This window comes from Odocoileus virginianus, chromosome 3, assembly GCF_023699985.2.
Source record: "Odocoileus virginianus isolate 20LAN1187 ecotype Illinois chromosome 3, Ovbor_1.2, whole genome shotgun sequence".
NCBI classification, from domain to species: Eukaryota; Metazoa; Chordata; class Mammalia; order Artiodactyla; family Cervidae; genus Odocoileus; species Odocoileus virginianus.
In genome coordinates, this window is record NC_069676.1 from 14,658,003 (window position 1) to 14,680,132 (window position 22,130).

At 53.3% G+C, this 22,130-nt stretch overlaps 1 protein-coding gene across 2 annotated transcripts in view; it reads right to left on the bottom strand.

Annotated features, from left to right (window-relative positions):
* Positions 1-800: 800 nt before the first annotated feature.
* The window catches only part of ELAVL1 (ELAV like RNA binding protein 1), a 36,008-nt gene continuing 14,678 nt past the window's right edge, over positions 801-22,130 (bottom strand). For both annotated transcript variants that reach the window (XM_070464799.1, XM_070464800.1), the window contains exons 3-6: positions 13,513-13,616; positions 9,696-9,849; positions 4,990-5,215; positions 801-2,352 (exon numbers count right to left, since the gene is read on the bottom strand). In XM_070464799.1, the coding sequence (XP_070320900.1) occupies positions 2,028-2,352; positions 4,990-5,215; positions 9,696-9,849; positions 13,513-13,616 (809 nt within the window). In that variant the 3' untranslated portion in view covers positions 801-2,027. The remainder of the gene's footprint in view (positions 2,353-4,989; positions 5,216-9,695; positions 9,850-13,512; positions 13,617-22,130) is intronic.

Genomic DNA, 22,130 nt, shown 5'->3' on the forward strand with positions numbered 1-22,130 from the left:
ACATAGCGGGGACCCTCTCTGTGTCAAATCCAGGCAAATGGGCCTTGGATCCAGGAGGCACGTAAGCTGGCTCAGACTTAGAATCTAGAAGATTCTACGGGAGGGAGGAGGCCCTCCGTGGCACTTGGCCAACTTGTGAGACAAGGCCTCAAGGGATGAACTTGGTCCTCTGTGGGGTAAGAAGAGGGCCATGTGGTAAACTGGGGAGGCTCAGGTAAGTGGCTGGCAGCCCCTCAGTAAAGCATGAGGGAAGGGATGGGGGGACAGGCAGCCTCAAATGGTCGAGGGCGGGGGGGGGGGGGTTTCAGAACACTGACCCACTGCGGAAGGCTGTGCCTACAGCCCAATGACTTCCACTTAAATAAACAAATGAATAAATAAATAAATAATGCCGCGATTTCATGATATCGATAACTTTAACAGCCTATCGTTCACATGCTTTATTAGTCTCTCGTGTCAAGGTTAAAAACCGCTGGTACTAAGTTATGGTGGTTTTGATTCTCTCATACACTGATTATTTATAAAAAAAATCACATCATGCTCCTGAGGAGTTGCCTGGAGACTGGGGCCCTGCCTGTTTACCTCTCAGGCCCTCTCTTGGACTCTCCCTGCCCACTCCCCGTTTGGAAAAAAACACCACCTGTGAGGGCACAATCTTAACATCACAGATCCGTAAATGCTTTGTCTTGAGGCAAGTATATTTGTTGCTTAAGATTTTACGAATCCTCCCTGAATGCTGGGCTGTCTGTACCTTACCTAGCCAAAAAGAAAGAAAAGGTAAAATAAAAAACAAAACAAAATTCGAGCAAAACAAAATCAAATTTAATGGTCTTAAATGCAAAAGTAAAAACAAACAAAAAACACAAAAAAGCAAAAGAAAATTAACAGAACAACCCAAAACGTCAAGGCAGTTATGAAGAGAACTTTGAGGGTTAATCTTTAAAACTACAAATCAAAGGGTGTTTTTTTTTGTTGTTGTTTGTTTTTTGTTAATAGGTAACTGTCAGGAAGTAAGTACTTTTCTGTTGAGTGTTCATAGGAGAGCAAAGTTTCAAAACAAAACCTGACTAAAATAGAAAAAAGCCTAGCGCTCACGAGAAGGGATGCGAGAAATACAATGCTCAAATGTTTCTGTGTCGTTAAAAAATAGAGCTATCTGACGCATTGGAGCTGTGGTCAGTGCGCTCGGAAACTGGAGCGAAGACAGGGTCGACAGAATCCGCTGTTGTGGGGGCACTGCGCATGCAACGTGTGGACAGGAATTCGGGGTGTCGGAGGAGCAAGGCATCTTGAGGCGTGCCTGCAGCTGAGATCTGACTCTGGAATATACTGGAGTTCCCCTGAAACTCTTTGGTCCGTTCCCATTGGCGCCTGGGCGTAGGAGACCCCTTGTGTCCTCCGCAGGGCCTGGCCCGGCCCGGCGTGCGGTCCCCCTCCCGCTGGTGGCCCACGGCAGACTGGCCCGCTGCCACAGCCAGGGCCCCTCGGCTGGGTGAGCAGCAGGTGGCAATGGGACCTGCTTGGGAAAGCAATTTCCTGTCAACCGAAGCAGAAATCGCTTAAAATGTGGAAGCGGTTGAGAAAAACACGCACTCAGCATCTGTCTAACATCTTTAGGAACTAAAACTAAAACATCATTTCTGTTTGCTTGTTGGTTTCTATCCAGTTTGTGGAGACATTGAATGAAACGCGTGTTAGACAGTCTCGGAAGTTAAAGCATGCTTCAGTTTCACCACCATCCCGAGGGACTGGTTAGTCAATGCAGTCTATTTAGATTTCTGTTTAATATATATTTTAAAGGAAATAACTTAAGAAACTTAAAATTGGTCTAACATTGTGGGATTTCAAACATTTGAACATGTCGGCTGCATCCCAAGAGTATAAAAACCTTTTCACTTCTCATTTAGACTAAGACAAACACTTGTGAAAATTGGCGCAAAATGAGTTGTACACTAACAAAAAAGTTTCAACTTCTTCACTCTTAATTATCTATTCCGTACAAAAAAAAAAAAAAAAGCGTAAGCGAGTTATTTGTGGGACTTGTTGGTTTTGAAGGAAACCTGTAAGATTTTGTCCCCCAGGCGGTAGCCATTCAGACTTGCTATGGCCATGGCGGCTTCTTCATAGTTTGTCATGGTCACAAAGCCAAAGCCTTTGCACTTGTTGGTGTTGAAGTCGCGAATCACTTTCACATTGGTAACGGCGCCAAACGGGCCGAACATCTGCCAGAGGATCCCCTCATCTGCATCCTGGCCCAGGTTGTAGATGAAGATGCACCAGCCCGAAGAAGCGTTGCCCGGGACATTGACACCAGAAAGCCCACTCATGTGATCTACACCCATGGGGGAGAACCTAGCAAACAGAGAGCACAGCGTTCAGATCAGGGTCAGGGTGGGCCCGCGCATGGACACGTGGCCCATGGGGGCGCTTGGGCTGGCACCCCCCCACCTCGGGCACCATCAGAGTTTTTCACTGAGCGGAAGTCAATATAGTGTCAGAGGGAGGGCACAGGCTCCCTGCTCCATAGGGAATGGGCTCTGAGGAGAGACACTGGCTGTCCAGAGGGGGTCAGAGCCTCAACCTGCTTCCCCCGTCGAGGGGGCCTGTAGTGGCCTCTGACCAGCCACTCCCTCCACCCCTCTCACTGTGGGGTGGGGGAAGAGGGGGGGTCCTGTTTAGTCACACCTGTACTTCCCACATTTTAAATGATAGGAGCTTCTCCACATCCTCCTAGGTGCTGTTACACTCCCAGCTCCCCCTGGGGAAACCCTTCCTTATCCTATATGTCTGTGTATATATGTGTATTTGCCAGGGGTGGGGGAGGGCTGAATCTTCTTTTCTTTCTCTGAATTTTGTACCCCCCACCTCGTCAGGACCCTCCCTCTCCGAGGGTTCACAGCCAAGCAGTGTCTGCATACAGTACACACCCATGAAAGGCCACTGCAGCAGGGCACAGCTCTGGACAACCTTCCATTGCTGGCTCATAACACCCCAGAAGGGCCAGGGCTACGGACTGCAAGTCCACCAAGCCTGCCAAAACTGTGGGGCCACCCAGTTTCTAAAAAACATTTTTGGCTGCACCCCATAACATGTGGGACTTTGGTCCCCTGATAGAGAATCGAATCCATTGCCCCTGCCTTGGGAAGGCAGTCTTAGCCACTGGATTTCCAGGCAAGTCCCTGCGGCACCCTTTCTAAAGAAACCTTTTAGTCACATAAACGTAAGCCTACAAATTATGGCCATCGCAGTTAACAATGAAGGAAGATGACAAAATTGCTCCTGAAGCCACGTGGCCCTCGAGATGTTTCACAAACACAAAAGTTAACTGTCAGAGGACCAGTTTAAGAACACTTGAGCATGACACAGCATCTCTGAAGCCCCACGATGCAACTGGAGAAATACTACCTGCTCCAAAACACAATCAGGTGTGAGGTGTCGGTCTGACTCAGGGGTGCGCGGGGTGCCTTCGAGTGCCACTGAACAGATTCACTCCCTTGGCAGACTCTGGAGAAAAGTGACCAGCCTCCTGGGGTGCAACCCACTGACAGAACAGTGACCACTGATGAAGAATCAAGGCATGCTGTAGGCCGTAATTTTGAATTTGCGGGAATGACGTTAAACAGCCGTACTGAATGTCTGAGTTGGTTAAACGACTTGTTAGTGGTGAGACCACAGGATCACTGAAACAGGGGTGGGTAAGGGCCCCCAAGAGCCTGTGTGAGCTGCTTTTCAGTGAGAACTGGAAAGAGGCTGACTTTTAAATGAACCTCGTTTCCTCTACCTTTTGTAGGATGTGGACCCAAGTTATGACAGTGGTTCACTAAACCTTGACGTGTTCATGAAACTGAAAGTGACCCGAGGCTGTACAGTAAGAGACCGCTGTCTCGGTGACAGTGTAGTTCACTCTCATTCACTCCTGAGAGTCTCCTGCTACTGACAGCGGACTTCATCTCAACTCCCATGAACTGCCCCCATTCTTACCTCTGATGTACAGAGGTAAACGGGCCCATCCTATCCTAGATCTGGGGCCCTTCTGCAAACTCTCTCCTCTTCTGGGTCTTCCTCCCTCTTATTCTTACCTTCCCTCTTTGCCCTTTCCTTCTGTCTGTCCCTGGAGGTCATGGTCACTCTCCTGGCTGGCCCCTCCTGCACTCGCATCTCCCTTTCTCTTCTCCCCTGAGCTCTCTGGTTTTCCAGAGTTCACAGGTAACTCCCTGAACTTGGCCATCTATCTACACCCTCCACCAGATCAGCAGTGAGGCTGATTGTGCTATCTGACTTTCAAACTGGATCAAGCTCACTTCTGTCCAAACACACTTCCCCAGCTTTGCCTTTAAACCTGAAAAGCCAACGAAGGCAGGCCAGCTCGTGGGCCTCTCTGCTGCTCATGAGGTGTTAACACAGCTGATTTCAGAATCCAAGTCACCAGCTCTACTCGTTTCTGCTCTACTACATACTGGCGACTAGAACTGTTTTATGTGGAAAGGCTAAGGAAGGCAGGAAAACAGTTCACCTCTAGGACAGGGCTTTTAAAAAGCAGAATTAGTAATATTTAGACACCAAATGACTCCACAAGGAGGTGGACAAGAAAGGTTCGCCCTCGGGCTGCTCATCGAAAGTCTAAAACCTGTTAACCTGCGGAAGGAGCCCAGCCCTCCACTGAGCTCAGGCTACACCGTCCCCAGACACTGGAGGCTCTTCCATATTGTGGTCCCCTCGCCCGTCCTGAGGAACTGCAGGCTGCAGCGCCAGGCGCTGGGAGCTAGCTGCAGCTGTGCCAACTTATTTACTCCCGTTAGACATACTCAGATGGAAACACACGGCTCCACACAGATAACCCTCTGAGGCGGGCAGGGGACACAGAGACAGGACATGATCAGCCCAGTGTGCAGCGGTTCCCGCAGCCCGGGAGTGCCTGCCCAGCAGGCTTCGAGCAGCTGGATGCGGCACGTGTGGCCAAGGTGGGAAGAGCGCACCCTCCTGACCCACCTGAATCTCTGCGCCTGGTGGTGGACGGGGCCTCCGAACCGTCTAGCTGGTGAGTGGTACAGCTGGGAGAGCAGCGCCACGTTTTTGTTCTGGTTGGGATTGGCTGCGAACTTCACTGTAATGGGCTCAGAGGAACCTGGGGGTTTATGACCATTGAAACTGGTAATTGCCTCTTCTGCCTCCGACCGTTTGTCAAACCGGATAAACGCAACCCCTCTGGACAAACCTTTTTAACAAACCAACAAAAATGGAGTTAGGGGGAAAAAAATGCAAGGAGTTTTAAAACTGAAAAGCAAAAGTCAAGTCAGTCAGCCTACTGTAGTTTAAACTGGATGCTTGGCTAATGAGAGAAACAAAATTTAAACCTATATATGGAAACATGAACAAATTAAAACAAACAATGACTAATAAAAGATTAAGGTTTCAAACTTTCTTCTGAGTTGAAGCAACAATGCATAGTCTCTGTGCAATAAGACACTTTGGCACAACATCCCAGAGAGATGCCCCAGACCTCTTTTTTAAAAGGAAGCCATGTTTTATCCTCCATCACTGTGGAGGCCAGGTGCCCGCCACGGTGCCAGTGCATGGCATGCTGAGGGCTGGGCGAACAATAAGGAACTCTCCCTTGCACCAGGGTGCTCCCTCCCATGGCCTGCCCGGCCATCCGGCCTCATGTCCATACCAGACCTTCACAGGTCACCTTTCCAGCTGGCTTGATCCAATCCCTGTTTGCTCAGTGCCTGACTCAGCCTCCTGAGTCCCAGAAGGGCATGGAGTCTGAGTAACCCAGCTGCACCCTGGGGGTTCTTTCCTGCCATAAACACCTCATGCACCTCTTGGACAGTCTAAGTTTTCTGGGAAGAGTCTGGCCTCTCTTGATTCTGAGGGCCCTCAATGGTGCTGACACCCATTCACAGACTCCCTGCCTTGGGTACGATCACCATTGCCTTCAGCTACCTTGCCTCCCTGGACAGAGCCTCTGGAAGGCAAGCCCCTGATTCTGCTGCTGCCTCAGTCCTTGAAAGAACAAGAACGTGGCTGCCTGAGTCCCAGGCCCAACTGCTGAAGGCAGAGCCGGGTCAGCCTGGCATGAGGGTGAGACCTGAACAAACCAGGTGGGAGCGGGCTCAGTCACCTTCTACCCTCCTTCTGCCCACATTCTGGGCCTGGGAGGAATGACAGGGGCCGGTCCCTTAAAGAAGTGGAGGAATGAGGTGGGGCTGGGGTGAAGGAATGTGAAGCCATGGAGACAACCAGCTCTCTCTCCTGGGGTCAAGGGTGGTGGTCACAGTGTGGAGGTGACAGCTGAGGGCGCCTGAGGAGCACCCTGGAGAGGAGTTGTGGCAGACAGCCCTACCCTGGAAGTTCTCGCTCTCCACTGCCAGTCACAGGCTGTCCTGAGGCCTCAACCAGGTGGTGAACGACAGTTATCAGAGCACAAGAGCCCAGGGCCCTGGGCCACCGGCTAAGTGAGGCTCCCATGTCCCACAGGGTCCCATCGATAGTCCCCAGGATGAGCCCAGGGTGGGGGCCGAGGAGAGGTATGGGGGACTCAGGCAAACCAGGCAGGGGCGCCAATGACAAGTTCTACTGCCAGAAGTGCCCCTTTGGGGCCTGTTAATAGAATCCCATGCTCTGTCCTGACTGGGAAGGGACACCGTGGGCCCCATGTAAACAAGCAGACAGTAGTCAGGGGCCTTCGGGCAGGGGTTCTTCTGCCACAACCGTAACATACCGTGAATGCCAAGTCCTAAAGCACACACCCCAACTTTCCAACTGGGAAATGCTCCCTCCTGGGGGTGCCCCCAGCACAGCACCCTGGGAGGCCACACAGCAGCCCCTGGCAGTCTCAAGGCTTCCCCCACCATGGCTCCTTGACTATGTAAGTATGAACTTTAAATGGACACAGCCAGAGATGCTCACTGAGTCAGTGAGATCAGATCCAGAGATTCACATGTGCCAGGCGCAGTCTAGAGCCTGAGCCCAGTTTAAAATTTCAGTTCAGAAGGAACACCTGAAAACATATACTTGGCATACACTCTTTATTTACTCTTAAACGACACGAACGACGACTTAGACAGATGGGAACCCGAACGAGATCTAACCACAGGCAAATCTCACTGGAAGCTGCGGCTGGCTGGCTCCCACAGAAAGCTGCCTGCAGGGGACAATCTCACTCTATTCATGAAGACCTTGCAATCAAGCAGAGACAGCGTGTGTGTCCAAGTGTGGCTTCCCTGTCTGGTTTTCTAAAATGACTATCAAATGAAAACTGCCCAAGTGAAAGCAAGAAAACCCAAGTAAAAGAAAGAAAGTTACTTAAAGTGAGGGAATATAAAACTCAATGCTTGGGTGAAAGTATACATTTTAAAGATGAGTTTTTTTTCTCTCTAGCGTTTTTAGGATTAAGAGCAGAGACCAATAAATGGCACCATCTCTAGATGAGCCAACTATAAAGGTCATAATTACAATGTATAAAGAAGCAAAGAAATTTTTTAAAAAAATTTCTGTCAGCTCAGGAAATTATGATTTTTCTTTTTTAATTTTTTTTTTAATTAACCAGACCATCTGTTTTTTTCTTTTTAATTACTCAGGCCATTTTTTTTTAAAATTACAGGTTAAGGTTTCTTGAGTGCTTCTCTGTTTCTTTAAAACACATGCCACATGAAAGCAAACCTGTCATGCAGACTTGCTCTCTGTGCCCTTCTTGGCCTGGTTGCTGGGCTCCACAGGGTCCCAGCAGAGGAGAGCTGAGCAGCAGGACCCTCCAGAGCGGGGTGGGGGGGAGCCCACAGTCCCATGGGCTCGCCTTTCTACTCTCCAGTGTCACACCCTGGCCTAAGGGAGGGCTGTGAAGAGGAGCCCCTGGGGGCCCCTCACGGCTCCTGCACCCTCTTCTTACAAAGCTCCTAAAGACAGTCAGGGGTGTGGGGTGGGGGCCCACACTGAAGTGGCAGAAGCTGGTGGGGAGGCCTGAGAGTCTCCCGAACTCTAGGAGACAGCAGCCTTGCAAAGGGAAAGAGGGCAAAATCTCCAGCAAATGGGTGAGTGAACTGCCTACAGAAGTGACCGCCCTCAGGATTTGGGGACAAAAGGCCAGGCTCTGTGGTCCGGCGGGGGGGGGGGGGGGTGCTCTCAAGGTGCGTGGACTCAAGAATGGGGGCTGGGCCCTTCTCAGCAGCGCTGGGCTGGACCGAGATGAGCAGAAGCCAGCAGTCCACATAGGACTGGGGAAAGCAGGGCCATGGAGGCAGGATGCAGGCCACCATCACTGCCCGCTCCAGGTCCCCTGACAGCCCACTCAGACGCTCCTGCGCAGGACGGTAAATAGAGGCGTGGGGTCACTTGATCGACTGGTACTTGAAGGTAAGAGAGGTGCCTTCAGGGACCACAGGAACTAGTCTGGCGCAGACCAAGGGTTTATACCAAGCACATGGCATCGTCACCTCATGCCCATCCCGGCCCAGAGCCAGGGGCAGAAAGGAGGCCAGGTGGGTGAAGTCCATGTCCCTATAGCAGAGCGGGTGTCAGTGCCAGCCTGGGGGGGTACCCAGAGCTGCCAGCGATCTGCACCTGGGGACTGCACTCCAGGAGCCCATGCTCCTCCTCAGGGCCCTGGAGGAGTCAAGCTGTCTGCTCCTCTCCAAGCTGGGCCCCAGCCCGTGCCCAGCTGAGACAGGACGAGGGAGAGTGGGGGAGAAGGCTGAGGGCTACAGAGCACACAGCTCAGGGAGGATACGGGAAAACATGCATCCCACTCGTCTGCCACAAGCCGGGACACCCTCCCTGCCTGCTCTGTGTCTGTTTTCAGCCTCCCAGGGGAGGTCACCTCGGAGCCACAGCTGCTGCAGCCCAACTACCAGTGTGTGCTTGACTACCTCAGCCACGGAGGCGGGGAATACGCTCAGTGCTGGAAGAAAAGGAAAACCGACCACAGACAAGTCTACCAGTTTCACTGAGCTCTGGGAGCAGCGATTTTACTTTCTAGTTGGTTAGCAAATTCCCACTCCTGCAGAGAACAGAGCTGAAGGGCCCTAACATCGGATGTCCCAAGCTCACTGCTTCCCTGACAGAGCCGTGTGTGGCCGGCCGGACCCAGGCCCAAGGCTGCTGGGGCAGGTGGCCACCTTGAGGGGCGGCTTCTAGGCCTGTGGTGCTCAGTTCGGTGGGGCCTGAGTGCTATGTGCAGAGCCCAGAGCCTGAGCTGCTTGTGTCCTGAGCTCAGCTGACCCAAGAGGGGGTAGTGAAGTGGCCAGGACAGACTTCGAGCTCTGAATGTGCTACTGGGGTGGGGGTTATTGAGTCGTGGAGACTCAAGAATGACTCCTCAGAGCTCTGGGACAATGACAGGTGGGGACTCTGGACCTGGAGTAGAGACTGTCCCACCCTGCACCCTGCTGCCTGCAGTAAGAGCAACGTTCAAGTCCAGGCTCGGACAGGGAGTGCCGGTGGACAGTGCCAGGATCTCTTGGTGTTTTCAGTGTAAAAGCCTGGCCGCACCTCACCTTTCATGTCGGGGTGGCTTTTATGTCATGTAACACCCCCCACTCCCCCAACTTCCTGGCCTCATTAAGCAAAAGCCAACGTCTTCTCACTGTGATTCTGTCCTCATGGCTGGAGTAACTAAGGACAGTCATCTGCCTTCCCAAGGAGAATCAAGCCCTGCCTGGTGGAAAGTGCACTGTATCCCAGGCCAGGCACCGTACCTGTGGTCTGATCCACAAGGACTCGCGAGTTGATGATCCGCCCAAACCGAGAGAACATGTCCTCTACGTCCTTCTGGGTCATGTTCCTCGGGAGCCCGCTGATGTATAAGTTGGCGTCTTTGATGACTTCGGAGCTTGGGCGTGCATATGACACCTTGAAAACAAAACCGCTTGCTAGCGTTAGGGCAGGTGCATGGCCAAGGCATCCAGGGAGGGTGTTACACATTCAGATGAGGGAAAGTCAACCCTGTGGGAGGAGGTCACATGTGGCAGTCCGTGCTGGCAGCCCTCCTCAGGCCGGGCAGGGACCCTCATGTGCCACGATGATGCAGATGCCATTCCTATTTCATAGTCGAGAGTCTGGGGGGTCCATGGCTGGTGTGGGGCACAGGGCAGGGACCAATCCCGGCTGCCCATCCTCCTACCTTGGCCTCAGGCCTCTCTGGACAAAGAGCAGGGCTGGAAAAGGACATCGTCCTACCTGGGAGCAGCCCAGAGTATGGTGGGGGAGAGAGCTGAGTGCTCTGGAAGTGTGACACCCATCAGGCAACAGGCCAGCTCAACATGGAGTCCAGATGGGGCCCCGTGTGTGAGGACACACATGTGAGAGCTCAATATTAAATGACCCCATGCTTTCTGGGGCTTCTGTTTTGCAAAACTGAAGAAAGACTAACAGGAACTTTGAAGTAGTTTAGATAAAATGGTGTCTATGTGCGAGGCTGGGGGCAAGGAAATGTCTTTAGTGTTTCCAGTTTGGGATGAGAGCAGGATAGATCCTGTGGGCCACAGAGGGACGGGGCCAAGGCCAGACCTCTGCGGGGAAGGAGCCCCCAGGACAAAGCCCTTCCACCCTCGGCAGAGGGAACAGGACTCTGTCACACCCCACAGCTGAGGGAGTCAGAACCAAGTGAGGAGGCTGGGGGACAAAGGAGGAAGAAGCAGAGAACCATGTGCTCTGGAAGGGGGAGCAGTTAGACCTGAGCAGAACGTCTTCCCTGGGGGTCAAAAAACTGAGACCATACATAACACAGTAGCGGACACGACCTCTCAGGTGTCACTGGGCAGCACAAGGGCACAAACGATAGATGTGTTCCCACCACAAGACTCAGGCCTGCAAGGAAGGGCAGGGGTGCAGGTCTACATGCTGAGACCACACCTCCACACACATCCCTTTGTTCACACGCTGACTCTCACACATTTGAGGCACATCTGGAATATTCCAGAAAAGGAGACGACAGACACTGCCTCTGCATGGAAAGCAGGACACAGCCCAGAGGGAGAGAGAGCGGGTGAAAGGAGAAACTAGGGTGTAGTCAGAGTCCAGCGCCACCTGAGGGGAGAGTGGAACAGCAGTGCCAGCATTCCCTGGATGTGTCCCTGCACTGCAGCCAGGCCTGAGGCACTTTGGCGACACTCTAGGGCAAGACCTGGGGCAGAAGCAGCACTGCCCTCAGAGAAAGAGACCACCAGGTGGGCGTGGCCATGCTTCTCAACTTCCAAGAAGGATGTTGGCCCCACTCTTATGTTTGCACCTTAACTTTCTGGGTCTACATCAATCAGCCCCACAGAACACCCCGCTCAAACTCCTGACAGAGAGAGTCACTCCAACTGCTTCGTCTGGTTTTACCAAAGACCCCAGTGAGAGGTGTCAGATTTCAGGCAGGATGGCTGAAGGTAGGAGCTGGGACTTAGGGTGTCCTGTGTTTTCCCGCGGTTGGGCCAGGCCAGCAGGGAGTTATCCCCCAGGATGTCGTGCCTGGCCCTTCGCAGATCTGTCTGGAACAGGTTGCATTTGGGGCCTGCCCTCAGCTTTTGGTGAAGGACACTGTGGGAAAGAACACTCCCAGACCAGTGCCAGGGGAGTGCTGTGGCGGCAGGCGCTGACTGTGGTTATGATCACCTCCTAATAAAGCCCGGGGAGGAAATGCTTTCAGAGCCAAGTGCACTTCAGTTCCTTCCAGCCTTGGTGTCTCCAGGGACCCTGATGACTACTGCAGCTTCCTGTCCTCTCCAGCCACTGTCAAGCTCAGAGTCAAGTCAGAATCCAAGAAGACAGCAGCAGAGCCTGCCTACCCGTGGCAGGCACGCCCAACCGGATCCGCAACACTCTGCCCAGAACCCTCTCTTCTAAGCTCCCGCACCACCTGTTCCCTTGCCTCTGGCAGGTCCACTGTCCTGTTCTTGGGAAACCCTCCTGTGAGAGGTTTTTGAAGAACCCAAGACTTCTGAATTATGTCCTCCCACAAATTCCCCTGTCGGGAGTCCTGATCCCAGGACCTCAGAGTGTGACCTCATTAGAAACAGGATCATGATAGATGCAATTCATGATGATGAGTTCAGAGCGGAGTAAGATGGCCCCAGATAAATGATGGGGGGTCCTTATAAAAAGGAGACATCTGGACACAGATATGCACACAGGGGGAACCCCATGTAAGATGAAGGCAGAGACTGGGGTGATGCTTCTATAAGCCGAGAACCGCCCAAGATCCAGTGACTGCCAGGCACTGGAAGGGGCATGGGGCAGACCCGCTCACACAGCTCACAGTCCTCAGAGGGCACTCAGACTTCTGGCCCCTCAAGCTACCCGAGGACCTGGAAGATGCAGAGGTTCGACAGGGCAACCCTGTTACGGGGCTTCAGGTAGAGAGAGATGCTCTGGAGACTCTGGTGGGTGCCTGTCTCAGCATGAGCGCCTCGCCAGGTCTGTGGGTGAGGGCCGGTGGGCACAGCACAGGAGGAGCTACTGCAGGAAGCCTGGCCAGGGTCCCTTGTGGAGTGGGGAGAGGGGGCATGTTCTACGGCAGGGCTGGACACGGAGCAAAGGTCAGGAAACCCAAAGCTGGTCCAGAGGTGGACAGAGCCTGATGACAAACACCTGGGGGTGGGGAGGGGTGAGACTGAGAAAAGGAGGGCATGGTCAGTGATGGCAGTTGAGAGGAGCACGAAGGTGGGGCGGTCTGTCCTGTGAGGCCTGGAGGACTTGCCAACTCATCCCAGGAACCCACCTCAGCCCGATTAGGGAATGACGCTACTGACAGTCTGCCCAGGCCACCCCATCGTGCTGCACGGCTCTCTCCCTTCCCTCAAGTTACCTCAAGTCATCCAGAAGCCCCCCAGAGGACGCAGTGCCCCCAGGACACACCTCGTGACACCTACCCTGGCCACACCTGGTATCATATTTATCATCCGTGTGCACCTCACAGAGAGCCAGCCTGCTCTACAAGGGCATGGGAATGGTTTTGTTCACTGAGTGGCCCACAGTGGGCAACTCCTACACGTCTGCCCAGTGACTGCTGAGTGCACTGGTAAGAAGAGGACCATAACTGCTGGAACGGGGCTGGAAGGGGAGCCTGGGCAGGGGGCCGAAGGACAGTGCTGTCGCTGCCGCAACAATAATCAGGTGCAAGTGGGAACGTGGTGCTGGCCCAATGCCTGCTCAGCAGGACAGCAGTGCTGGGCCAGCAGGGGAGACCGGCGGGGAGGTCTTCGCACCAGGAGGCTGCTGTGAGCCAACACACCAGGGACACCGGGGCCGGGGAGGGGCAGTCCCCGTGCCAGTCCTTTCCAGGGATCCTCCCTTTGCAGGTGGGGCTGAGAAGTCAGAGGCACAAGGGCTGGGACAGTCACCACCCGATACGAGTCTCACACCAGCCAACAGGAGATGCCCCAGAAGTGCCCGGGCTCTGAGGGGCAACTGTGCTAATGGTGCCAAGACAGTGATGGGGAGATAAAAGGTTGAGTCTTTCACTAAGGCCAGGGCTCAGCACAGACGTCTATGTAGCCAGGAACCACTGAGATAGTGATCGCAGCTCTTTACCTTAATGGTTTTTGACTGGAGCCGCAGGCCATTCAGTGTGTTTATCGCTCTCTCTGCATCCTTGGCAGTCACGTAGTTCACAAAGCCGTAGCCCAAGCTGTGTCCTGTGTGGAGAACACGTGCACATCAGTGAGCCGCTGGGAGCCAGCCAGCCAGCGAGGGGTAGGGGACAAAGGAGGGGAGAGAGACATGGGGAGGATGGACAGGGCTGCATCTGGCTGGGCTCAAAAGGACAAGACCAGAGAGAAGATGACTGAGAAAACACAAGAGCTAAGAGCCAAGGCTTCTGGGAAGGAGGGGTTAGAGGTCAATGGTTATAGTCTATACTGATGGTTTATTCGTGACACCACCTTGGCAAACTTGCACATTTTCTGCAAAGAACAAACCAATAAAATGTGACTTTTGTAACTGAGCATCCCGGGGAGCCCATCACCAAAACAGGGCCGAGGACCTGTTCCCCTGGTGCTGGCTGCTCTGTGCAGCTCCCAGTGGGGGGGACCTGGGATGCGGGGTGGGGAGGAGGACAGTCACGGCAGCAGACAGGACAGGCGGGTGGGGAGAACCTGCCGATGAGCAGATGTCAGTGTCCAGGCTGCTTTCCGCCCCTGCTGGGCTGGAGTGGGAAGGTCTGCTGGGCTCTGGCGCCCCCCAGTGTCGGTTCCCTTCAGTTTCCTGAACTGAAAGTCCAGCTGGGGAGGCAGGAATCCAGGGACAACCAGCGCTGAGGGCAGCCTGGCCACCAGAGGCCCCCTTGGCAGGACCTCCTACGGTGACAGCATCATCAGCCAATGCCCAGGGGCACCATAAGGCCAGCGCAAGCCTCAGCTCTTCCCAAAGAAATCCAGCATTACAGGCAGGGTGTCGCACTCCCTCTCAGGTAACCACTGAGAATGGTGGGGTGACCACCAACTGGATGCGCAGGAGGGGCCCAGCATGGCAGGGGAGGGGCTGTGGGCCTCTAGGAGACCCCGAGAGAAGCAATGGGTGACGGTCAGAGTGGAAGGAACCGCACGCTGTCCCTACGGAGGAGCAGGAGGAGGCCTGGAGAAGAGAACGGCCACTAAGCCCGCATCTTACCCCTCCCCGCGCCACGTCCGCAGGCACACCCCGTGCACCGGCCTCTGCTCTCAGCAGAGACAGTGGGTGAGCGTGAGAGACGACTGCTCTCCCCAACTCCTGTACACACACATGCCTACTGGATGATTAAAACACAAGGCGTGAGCCACCAGCAGGCAGAGATCCACACAGCAGATGAGCTGGCTCTGCCCACTTCACCAGCTGAACCCAGGCTCATCTTGCCATTAATGAGACCTGGGGAGAGCCTAACCCACTGCTGTCACCTTGAAACAAACAAACAAAAATACTTTTTTAGATTTAAAGAAAAATTACAAAGATCATGCAGCGTTCCCACAAACCCCACACCCACTTTTCCTATCAGTAACATCTCATCTTCGGATGGTATACTTGTTACATTAGTGAATTGGTACTGGTGTCCACATCTGAGCCAGACCGCCCGAATTTTCCTCTAATGTCCTTTTCTGTCCCAGGACACTACCCAGGGTCCCCCATGACACTGCGCTGCCAGTTCTCCTTAGGCTCTTCTTGGCGGGGACAGTTTCTCACACCTTCCTTGTTTTAGATGACCGTGACAGCTATGAGGACTGGTCCAGAAATTTTGCAGACTCTCCATCAGCCTGGGTTTGTCAGAAGTTCTCCTGTGGTCAGAATGGGGTTATGATGGGCTTTTAGGAGAAGGCCACAGAGTGAAGAGCCCTTCTCATGCCATCGTTCTGGGGTGCATGCTGTCCATAGGGCTCATCCTGGTTGATGCTGGCCTTGACCCCGGTCTCACCAGTCTCTCCATGTGCAGCCTGACACTGTGAGTGCTCTGTGGAGTCACGCCCTCCCCACTTCAGGGCAGAGAAGCTACCCAAACTACTGGCGATTCTGCAAGGGCCACTTTCTCCTGCTCTGTCCGGGCCATCTTCTTCGCTTTTCTCTGTCGTCTCATGTTCCTGCCCCTCCCACAAGGCCAATCCCAAGGCTGGGCCACTTCTGGTGCCAGGCCGTGTTCCTGTGCCTTCTGCTGCAGCTGGTTCCTTCTGGTGTCTGGACAGGGACCCCCCACCCTCAGGTGATCCCTCCCTGCCCTTCCACCTTGGCTGGCCATACCAACACCAACTGGCCCTCAGGCTGTGCCCACAGAGAGTTTTAGGACACAGCTCCAGAAGCCCTCAGTGGCATTGGGCAATGCCAATCCGCCCGAGGTGCCACCTCCTCCAGAACGTGACTGCAATGCCAACTGACCCTCCCCAGGCTCCTCATCCTCTGTCCACTCCATCAAGATGGCCCATAAGGCTCTACCTTTGGCCCTTGTCTCTGTCATCCACACTTCCTGGGTGACCTCCTTGACCACCATGTGGCCACAGCCAATAATGTCACCTAGGAAGTCACACACTTTGACAATGGCCACTGGCTCCTTCTCCACCCTGCCCTCCTCCACTCTTCCTCAACAAGCCCATGTGTACTAACTGAACACCCATTGTGTGTCAGGTTGCGTGCCAGGCTGGCCAGGGGGTTAACGATCATCACCAAGGACAGCTCCTGCCATAATGAAATTCACATCCCACTGAGCGAGTCAGGCAACAAAGGAGCAAGAAGCTGACAGACAAAGCTACACTCAGGTGCTAACAGGGGACCCTCCATGGTGGAGGGAGAGGATGGACAGGGCGGGCCCAGGGGAGACAGGTGGTCAAGAGTGTCCCCTGAGGAGGGGATGTGAGAAGCAAGCCCTCGGGGTGGCTGGAGGCGGGCACTCTGGCAGAAGAGCAAGCACCAAGCTTCTGTGGCACAGATGACTCTGGAGTGCTCCAGGAAACAAAAGGCGGCCGGCGGCTGAACGCAACGAGCTAAGGGCCTGGCCTGGAGGCGGCCGCTGGGTGGACCACAGCAGCAGCAGGGCTGAGGCCAGTGCAGAGGCCACAGGAACCCACGAGCCAGACCAGGTGTGAGATGAGGACCCTAGCAGAGCAGGCGGGAGGGAGAGCCACCAGGCGGACTTGCCGATGGGCTGATGGGGAGGAAGCACTGCTGGCCAAGGTCCCTAAAGCACCAGCACTCCCGGGCTGGGACTGGCTCTGTCCCCTAGTCTGCTCTCCTCTCTGGTGGGTACCTGTGTGCACCAAGAGGCAGGTGGATGAGGAATGAAGGGGAGCCATGGTTCTGCCCACTGGGTAAGGCCAGAGACTAAAGTGTCAACAGTGGTGAACGCCCACCTCCATCCACCCTTTCCTTCACCATAACCCAACTGCTCTCAACTCCGGCCGCTTGTTAGAATCAGCAGGACAGCTGCTACAAACCATCATCGCTCAGGCCACATCCCGGACCCAGGACATGACAGGGGGGTGGGGAGGCAGGAGCGGGCACCGCTTTGGCGGTTTGTAGAGCCCCTCAAGGACTCTGCTGCCGAGCCCAGGGTGAGAACTGCTGCTGGCAGCGCATGAAGGGAGCGGGCCAGTTATGCAGAAGAGCCAGACTTAAGATAAGAGGCTGTGCTCAGAGCAGGCGACTGGGGGAAGGCCCTCACTTTCCAAGTTACCGTTTCTCTAACAGGGTCCGCCAGCCACCTGGGGAAATGACGCAGCTCCCTAGGGTGCTCCTCAGTCCAGAATCCAGGATGTGGGGCAGGGTGGGGATTCCCACTTCCAAGCTCCTTACAGATGACTTTCCAGTGACCTAGAGGCCAGGAGGTCACTGGAGTCAGTGCCTTGAAGGCAGGTCAGTGGCACCCCTTGAGGGGCAACGGAAGACCAACCCTGAACAAGCGGGCTGAGGTCTGGTGGGCGAGCAGGGGTACTCTGGGGCGAGTGTGGTCAGGGCATGGATCCTGCACAGGCTGCTGGGCTTAAGGAGGCTGAAGCCTGCCAGAGTCAGGGTGGGGGCCACCAGAGCCCAGGGTGGAGTCTAGTGGAAAAGGGAAAGGCACGAGAGGAGGGAAAGAAGGATGGGACAGAGGATGAATAAACCCTGGGCCTAGTGCAGGGGTGCGTGAGGCCAGCACCCCTCATCTGGGGCTCTGACTCTGCCCAGTACCAGCACTGCCCCCTCCAGAAAGGCTCAAACACCCCAACTGGCTGACTTGGTGGATCTGGGTGGGGCCTCAGACATGTTTCTCCTGGTCCCCAGGTACTGTTAATGCTCAGGGCCTGGCCGAGAGCCACTGCCCTGGAGAAAGCAACGCCACCTCCATGCAGAGCGCTCACATGCCAGGCTGCGCGACCCCTGGGCCAGGACCTTCATGTTTCCAAATGTCTTCCTCTCTTTTTTTAGACAAGGGTTAAGACTATGAGACAATTCCATGGCATATCACCTTGCTTCCGCAGATCAGAGCAGCCAGACGTCATGTTTTAACCCCTCAGTGTTCCTCATGCTGACCTGGGGTGCCCAGGTGAGGAAGGCGAGTACCCCATGGACAGGGCACTCCTTTGCAAAGTGAGGCTGGGGTGCAGTCGAGTCCTTTCTCTAAAGGCCCACAGGGGCTCAAGGGACGACATCACTGAGGGAGAGACTGTGTCCTGGGGAGGGGAATGAGTGAACTAATTAGGCAATAAGTAAGAAACAGCAAATGTCCCCAAAGGAAAGAAGATGAGCAAAGGAAAAAAAGAGTTCTTACATAAAAGAAGAGTATAAACAGCCAGAACAGATATACTTCACAAGAAATGCAGACTGTCACCACACTCAGATGTCATTTTTCACTTAAGAGGAGAGGTGAGAAACCCTGCTCGGCCTCAAGGATGCCAGGGCCAAGCAGAGGGCATGTGAACCGGAAAGCCCCTGGAGGGCCAGCTAGCAATACGGGTCAACAGCTTCTAGGTAGTACCCGTTCTCCCCTCTGTGGGTTCACTTCTAGGAAGATTGCCTACAGAAATAACTGGTGAGCCAAGATTTGTGCCAGGGTATTAACCTCAGTGGGGCTTGTAGCTATGGAAAAGCAGTTACAACCTGTCATAAACTCAGAATAGCCTGTAACCACTGTGACCATGAAACAGCTTAAGTCCAGTGTCAGTAAGAGATGTTCACAGATAGAGGAGGAAGAGATAGGTTGGGAGGTGCAAGCCCATTTTTGTAAAAGCACATGACTGCTTACAACCATAAATATATAAAGAAAAAACTATGGACAGACATGAGCCAAAAAGCTAACACTGGTGGAATTATAGGTAATTTAAACTTTTCTTCCTGTTTGTCTCGTGTTAAACTTTTTTTCTATAAGGAGAGAGGTGATTTGTATTAAGAAAAAAAGTGGTCAGCTGGATGGGTGTGGAAGGGTATCTTTGCGGAGGGAGCAGTACTGGTGAAGTCACAGGAGCGTGACAGGAGGGTGTGTCTGGGAGATGACAAGCAGTACATCCAGCACAAGACAAGGGTGAGTGTGGGGTACAGTGGCTAGGGGTGATGGGTCTCAAGAAGACTTGGGAACGCAGGCTGGGATGGAGGCTTTATCCTGATCAGAAGTGCAAGCCAATGAGACAGAAGTTGAGTGAGGAGGCTAAAGGCTATGGACCAGTGACCAGTATGACACGGTCCAGGAGGGTGCAGACTGGTAATGGTGCCCTGTGGGCCACGTGACATCTGCAGACGGGCTTAGACACCAGGACAGAGAGCAAAGCAGGCTGCACAGTAAGGCCAGGTAGTGACTGTGGATGGAACAGGCAGCAACAAAACCAGTGGGGCCCGGCTGGTCAGAAACACTCTGTATCTCGAGGCCAGCACACTGAACATCCATCCCCACATCCAGCCACCATCTTGTCCCACTGCCTCCCACAACCAGTGCCTGGCCCCCGGTTGGCACTCATAAGAGGCTTGCTGAATGAATGACTGTCCATGCCGATTTGCATTCTCCCCCAGCCCCAGGCCCACTCAGTCATTCATTCACTTCACAGAAACTGATTATGTCACATCTGGGGATACCAGAGGGTCTCTACCTCTGGGAACCATAAGGACTTACTGGATGAGCAAGTTCCAAGTTCAGGGCCTTGTGGAAACCCATGCTGGCTGATTGCCACGGAGACCCAGAGGAGCCTCTATCGTCGACTGTATCAGGCCAGGAAAGACATCCCAGAGCAAATGGGCCCAGGTGAGTGACAGGACACATTAGGGGTGCTAGAGGTTCCACTGTCACAGTTAGGAAGATGGTCTGGAGGGAGCACGGAAGGTCAGTTGAGAGCCTAAAGCAGTAGGGCAGGCAGAAGACGATGTGGCCTGCTCTAAGGTGGTGGCAGGAGGGATGGCGGAAAAGGGACAGAAACATTCAGGGACACAGGTCAAAGGTCATGCTTGGATTTCTGACTGGAGCCCCTGAGTGGACAGTGTTGCCATCTGCTAAGATGGAAACCTGGGAAACAAGCAGTTGGCTTGTGGGAGACTCAAGGTCAGTCTGGGAAACACTGAGAGGCTGAAGGCCCTGGAGCTTGGGAGAAATTCTGGTTGCAAGAGAGGTGACACAGCTGAATGTCAGGCTAAGCTTAGAGGTGTATCCACTCACCCTAGTGTTGGCCTAGGAAGAAAAGAAGGCTAAGGAATAAGTCAAGGACTGCATAGGTTAACAGCTGGGAAGAGGTGCAAGAGAGACAGAAAGGGGGGAGCCTCAGAGGTAGCAGAAAGCCAGGCTCACGAATCTGAGGGAAGAGGAAGTTTCCTTTCATAAGGAAGAGACAGAAGAGACGGCTCCGTGAACAGCAGAGGGTGGACGTCAGCCAGAGGAGCTTCTCACCTGGGGGCTATTCTGCACTTCTGGGGACCTCTTCTGGTTTTCACAACTTAGAAGGTGCCCCCAGCATCTACAAGGCAGAGGCTAGGGAAGCAACCTACAGGATGGCCCTCCCTCAAGAGTTACCCAGTTTCAAATGTCAAGTGGAAAAGTCCTGAACTAGAGGGGGTCCGGGCATCAAGCAAGGACTCTTAAAGACAGCAGACTGGAGTGTGTTTGAATGCTGGTGGCAGATCCTGGAAAGACCCAGAAAAGTAGGTACTTGCATAACTTGAGGTTCTTTGCATGCTAAGACGGGAAGGGATCTAGGACAGAGGTGAAATGGCTATTATGCGAGAGGAATCGGGGCCTGAGAGGAGAATATGTGCTGAAATGGCTAATGTGGGGCATGAGGATGTCCCTGTTGCAAGCTCGGCTGAGGTCTGATTGGACAAGGTGCCTGTCCGCCACGATGCAAGAGTCTTGCTGGGGTGGGTACCTGAGCCAGGCTGGGAGAAAGCAGGCTGAGAAAGGTAACCAAGGGCTTCACCAGAGGAATGCACTAAAGGACAACATGGAGTGAGAGGTGAGGCCCTGGGCCAGAGCCAGCCTTGAAGAAGTGATCACACACTGGTGGCAAGAGGAGAAAAGTGAACGAGGTAAGTCTTCTATAAAAGTTCATTCAATTTAAAGAACTACTAGCAAGGATTGTGGTTTCCCAGGTGGCTCAGCGGTAAAGAATCTGTCTGCCAATGCAGGAGACTTAGGTTCAGTCCCTGGGTTGGTAAGATCCCCTGAAGAAGGAAATGGCAACCCACTCTAGTATTTTGCCTGGAGAATCCCATGGACAGAGGAGCCTGGCGGGCTACAGTCCATGGGGTTGCAAAGAGTCCACACAACTGAGAGACTAAACCACAACAGTAGCAGGGACTTTCCTGGTCCAGGGGCTAAGACTCTGCGCTCCTAATGCAGTAGGCCCAGGTTCGATCCCTGGTCAGGGAACTAGATCCCACATACTGCAACTAAAACCTGGAGCAACCAAATAATAAATAAATAAATAAATAAATAAATAAATAAGTATGTATGTATGTATGTATTTTTTAAATGAAGAACTATAAGATGCGAGATGCAGAGCTGAAATATCAACCCAGGCTCATCTACTCCACCACTCCCGATGCATTACACTCAAGGTTGCCCAGAGAGCAGAAAATCTTTATTTCTGAACCAAAATAATTTCCAAATCATGCCTGTGGTGATTTCACTGGTTCTTTCTCACCAGAGAAAACCAGTTCTCTCCAGACTCATCTCGCCAAATCCAGGTGTTCCTATTTACATAGCTCTAATGCCTTTGAAAAATGCAACAAGCCAAAAGATAGAGGAGTCAGGAATATTGCCGGGACTGAAAATTTCCTTCTGCCAGAACACAACAGAAGAAAGGCAAGACTCAGTAGCTGCGCAGAAGAATTTCAAAACCTCTCTGAACAAGAATTCTTATTCAGGATGGTCTTCTGGAACTGGAGAGAGGAATTTCTAGAACATTCCAACACTGTTCAATTTTGTATATTATCTAAAGCCCCTATTTTGAAGATATGTAATAAATTGCAGACTCTCAGAATTGGGAGGGTCGTTAAAGGACTTTGAGTTCAAAGTCCCCTCTCTGGGACTTCCCTGCTGACCCACTGGCTGAGACTCCAAGCTCCCAGTGCAGGGGCCTGGATTCAATCCCTGGTCAGGGAACTGAGATCTCACATGCTACAACTAAGACCCAGTACAGCCAAATAAACAATCAAATAAAAACAAAACAAAACCTTGTTTTAAAAACGAAAAACCAAAATCCTTCTCTGATGAACTAACTCCCTGTACTATGGTCAGC